At 43.0% G+C, this 4,180-nt stretch overlaps 1 protein-coding gene across 4 annotated transcripts in view; it reads left to right on the forward strand.

Annotated features, from left to right (window-relative positions):
• Nucleotides 1-4,180, forward strand: part of KNL1 (kinetochore scaffold 1) — an 86,515-nt gene that overhangs the window by 55,272 nt on the left and 27,063 nt on the right. For all 4 annotated transcript variants that reach the window (XM_019519007.1, XM_019519009.1, XM_019519010.1 and 1 more), the window contains one exon: nt 3,969-4,084. In XM_019519007.1, the coding sequence (XP_019374552.1) occupies nt 3,969-4,084 (116 nt within the window). The remainder of the gene's footprint in view (nt 1-3,968; nt 4,085-4,180) is intronic.

Here is a 4,180-nt window from a genome sequence, read left to right on the forward strand (position 1 = left end):
TCAGGTCCCTTCCGACCCTAGAAACTATGAAACTATGGTGATCCAACCAGTTGTATATCCACATTACAGTACTTTCATCTAATCTGTATTTCCTTAGTTTATTGATAAGATTTCTGTGGTAAACAACATGGATGAAACTTGCTAAAGTCACAGTACATTGCATCCATTGTCCCCGTGCCCAACCCCGCACCCACAGGGCCAGTCACCTTATTTTATGTGGAAGTTGGGTTGCTGAGGCATGACTTGCTCTTGGTGAATCCATGCTGGCTGTTCCTGATCACTGTGTTCTCTTCTGGAAACTTCACTGTAGCTTCACATTAGGGGACCTGCCCCATGATGTTTCCAGGTATCAAAGTCAGATTAACTGGTTTGTAATTCCCCAGATTTTCCTTCCTTTTTTTTTTTTAAAAAGATGGGCAATGTGTTTGGCCTCTTCATAGAATCATAGAAAAGTAGGTATAGAAGGGACCTCCAGAGATCTAGTTCAGCCTCCTTCGTGAGGCAGGATCATCCCTGTCCAAACCATCCTATACAAATACGTTGACTAACCTATTAGCAAAACTACACGGCCACCTCTAACACAAGACATAACGCTCTAATCTACCACAGGTAAAGTAGGGGGACCACAGTGGCCAACTTTCTGCTGTTGCAAAGTTTTTTCCAATCACTTGACCTTGAGTTCTCAAAGAGGATAGACAATGGCTCTGAAATTACCTCATTCAGTACCTTCAGTACCTAGGGTACATCCCACCTGGCCCTGCTGGCTTGAAAATCTAGCTTCTCTAATCCCTAACCTGTTCTGCCACTACCCTAAGATGTTTGTCTCCTTCCTGTCTTTGCTGCCAACTGTTCATCCCCTAGTAGCTGTCTTTTTGTGAAAGACTAAAAGTGAAAAAGGGATTAAATGCTTAAGCTTTCTCTCCATCATCTGTAACTAGATTGCCTTATGCATTCAGTAAGGGACCTACACTTTTTTTCATCTTCCTCTTTCTTCTGACATACTTGTAGAATCCTTTTTATTGTCTTTTATATCCCTTGTCCTTTACATCTCAAAACATAACTTGGCCTTCCAAATTTTTTTCCTGCATATTCATGTGAGACACTTACTTACATATAAGCATTAAGCTGCTGCTGCAAAATGTCTTTATGAATACAGAACTATCCTATAAAGAAGCATTTGATTTGTAAAATGGCAGTGCCTTGACGCTTATAAAATAAAATACATTGGTATCAGTCTACTAGTCCAATTTCTGTTCCTAGTAGGGGTGCACTGATCAAGATTGTCTTGGCTGATACAGATAGCCAGTTATTCACCAGGCATGTTGGGCAATATCGATTGGATAATAGATTTACAGGAGCACAGCCAGGCAGTATGGAGGGCAGCACCCTGCAGGTAAGTCTGTGGAGGGAAAGGGGCATGAGGGAGAGGGCAGATTGAGGTCCCCACGGTAAGGGAGGGAGTGGGGCTGGGGGTGCTGCCCAGCCAGGATGCTGAATGGGACCCTGGGGCCAGGGTGGGGGAAGCAGGATGGAGACACAGGTGGCTTGTCCAGAGAATCAGCATCTCTGTGCTTAAAAATGGTGGTGGGGGTGCTTGAACTAAAGCTCATCAAACGAGCTTTAGTTCAAGTGCCGCCACCACCACTTTTAAGCACCGGGACACTTTTAGGAGAAGGCAAGGGCGGACATGGGCTACCTGCTGTGGACTCGGGACTCTTTGCTCTGCTGCCTTTGGCCTGGGAGCTGCATGCTGGCCATGCCATATCCCCTGCCTGCACAACTTGCCACTGCCACTGATGGGCAGGGGATGCACAGCCAGCTTGCAACTCCCAGGGCAAAGGCAGCAGAGCAGAGAGCCCCAAGCCCACATTGGGCAGCCCGCCTCTGCCCTGTGCACAAATGGCCCTCCCCCATGCCTTCCCCTGGGGTGCGCGTAGCTCCATCCCACTCCCTGACCTAGCCCCCTGGATGTGCAGCACCCCCTGCCTCTGCCCCTGCTCCACCCCCTCCCTCACTGTGGGGGTCTCATTCTGCCCCCCCCACCTCCCCATGCCCATCTCCCTCCACATACTTATACTTACCTTCACCATACTACTCTCCTTGCTGCTCGACTGCATTCCTAGCCACATGCATGCTGCAGCTGCTTGCATGCACGTGACGTCCAGGGGCCCTGGCAAGAAGGCATATTATATTTATCTGTGACATTATCAGCTACACTGGCCAAAAAAAGCCAATAGCTGATTACTTTAATTTTCCTTTTATCAGTGCCTGTCCAACATGCAATCAATATATCAGTGCACCTCTAATTCCTGGATTCTTATTGCCTGTGCTAGTAGGAAATGCTCTTGTGCCAGGGGCAGTGAACAGAATTCCTATAAAATGAAAATATTATCCACAACAGCATCTATGTATTTAGAGGGTTTTTTTCTCATAGTGCATTAAACATCAGAACACTTATAATAGTGTATTAAGCAATGTGATTAACATATCTTGGGTTTGTTGTTCCCTCACTCTACCAAGTATGCATGATATGGCCTATTCATGTTAAAGAATATAAGGTCAGGAGACACACCTTGCACTTGAAGCAGAAACTGGTGACATGTAAACTATCATTAGTTACCTGGGGAATTCATTCCGCAGTCTCAAACCAGCCCCAGGAAAGTTCTGTCTTCTGCAAAGATGAACATTACTTCTGTAGAGAGTTACATGATGTCATAGAAGCAAAGCTTTCAATCCTTGTCTGTATCCTGGAGCTTTCGGTGATCTATTGGATATCCTGGGCCCAGGAGCACATCTTGAAAATAAAAATTGATTCCACAGCTAATGGGAAATAAGTGAAGAGAGAAGATCAGTTTGATAGAAACCCTCAGGGTCCACAGAAACTGATTTTTAGTAAAACATCTGTTAATACCAGTGTTTAGTTGTTTTTAAAGCTCTTCTAGATTTCTGCACTGATTAGAAAAAGAAGGGTGGTAGCTGTTTCCTGGCTCTTGTTCAAGCTTTTTGTTTGCCCATTAACGGGACACAGCTTGTGTTTATGAAATCTGTCTCTTAAAGTGGTTGCAAATGTTATGTCTCTTGAAGCCTTTACTGCACTTCACTTACAGTAAAGGTCAGACAAGACTTTGTTATAGTTTAATTCTTCATATTTGAAGTTGTATTCTCTAAACAGTGAGTTGTGGGCCTAATGGCTAATGTAGTCATTTCACTATAGAATCATCACTGTCATTAAAACTGAAAGCTTCCTCTGTCATTTCCATCCATTCTTCAACTTGGAACAGCCCAAATTCTTTACCAATAAAATCTTCCAAAACTTTGAGGTCCCATTTTTAAAAATGTCAAAGTTTCATTGACTTTGAATTCTGAGTTGCATAGGTTTGTTTGAAAATGTTATCCTTTATGTTTCTCTAGCGCAGTTATTCTCAACTAGGGTGAGGCAAGATTCTTTGAAGGGTGTAACACAATATTAGCACTACTAACTGCAAATATGTGCATAGTTGAGAAGACAAACCCAGAGGTATGAAAAATATTCTGACCTGTTGTGGTCTAGAGGTTCCATAAACCTATATCCTGTCCAGGTGCTTTTCTTGTCTCCATTTAAAGGGCCAGCTTATTAAAGAAAGATAATACTATGAACTTCATATAGCAAGCTTATCCCTAGAGTACACCATGCTTTCTTAAAGGTGAGCCCGTATCCCCTATTGGAAAGATGAGGAAACTCAGGCAACAAAAGTGAAATGACTTAGCTGTTATTATATAGAAAACTCTGTGAAATACAAAATGCAATTAGAGCTTGGTTTTTTTGACTTCTAGTTAGTGGATGCTGCTTCTGCCCACCCCCCACGGATATTTTCTCCTGCAATAACATCTGCAAAACTATTACCCATGAATTTGACTTAAGGTTAGTACTTCTGAAGCGTTGTGTGCCTTATTGGATTCTTCAGCTTTCTTCTTCATGTCCTTTCTAGTATGCCATGAACCCAACTTCTACTCCAGAGGACCAATTTTTCAGCCAGTACATTTATCGTCCCAAGCTAAAGATTTATGAAGAAGATTGCCAGCTTCTTTCTCAAATGATCAATGAGTAAGTTTGTTTTTTTCATTTGAACGTTTATATTAGTATTTTAGCTTTTAACCCTTAACCTTGCTTTTAGCTGAATGCAGGATGGCCTGAAAAGAG

This window comes from Gavialis gangeticus, unplaced genomic scaffold (assembly GCF_001723915.1).
Source record: "Gavialis gangeticus isolate Ggan-Ray unplaced genomic scaffold, GavGan_comp1, whole genome shotgun sequence".
NCBI lineage: Eukaryota > Metazoa > Chordata > Crocodylia > Gavialidae > Gavialis > Gavialis gangeticus.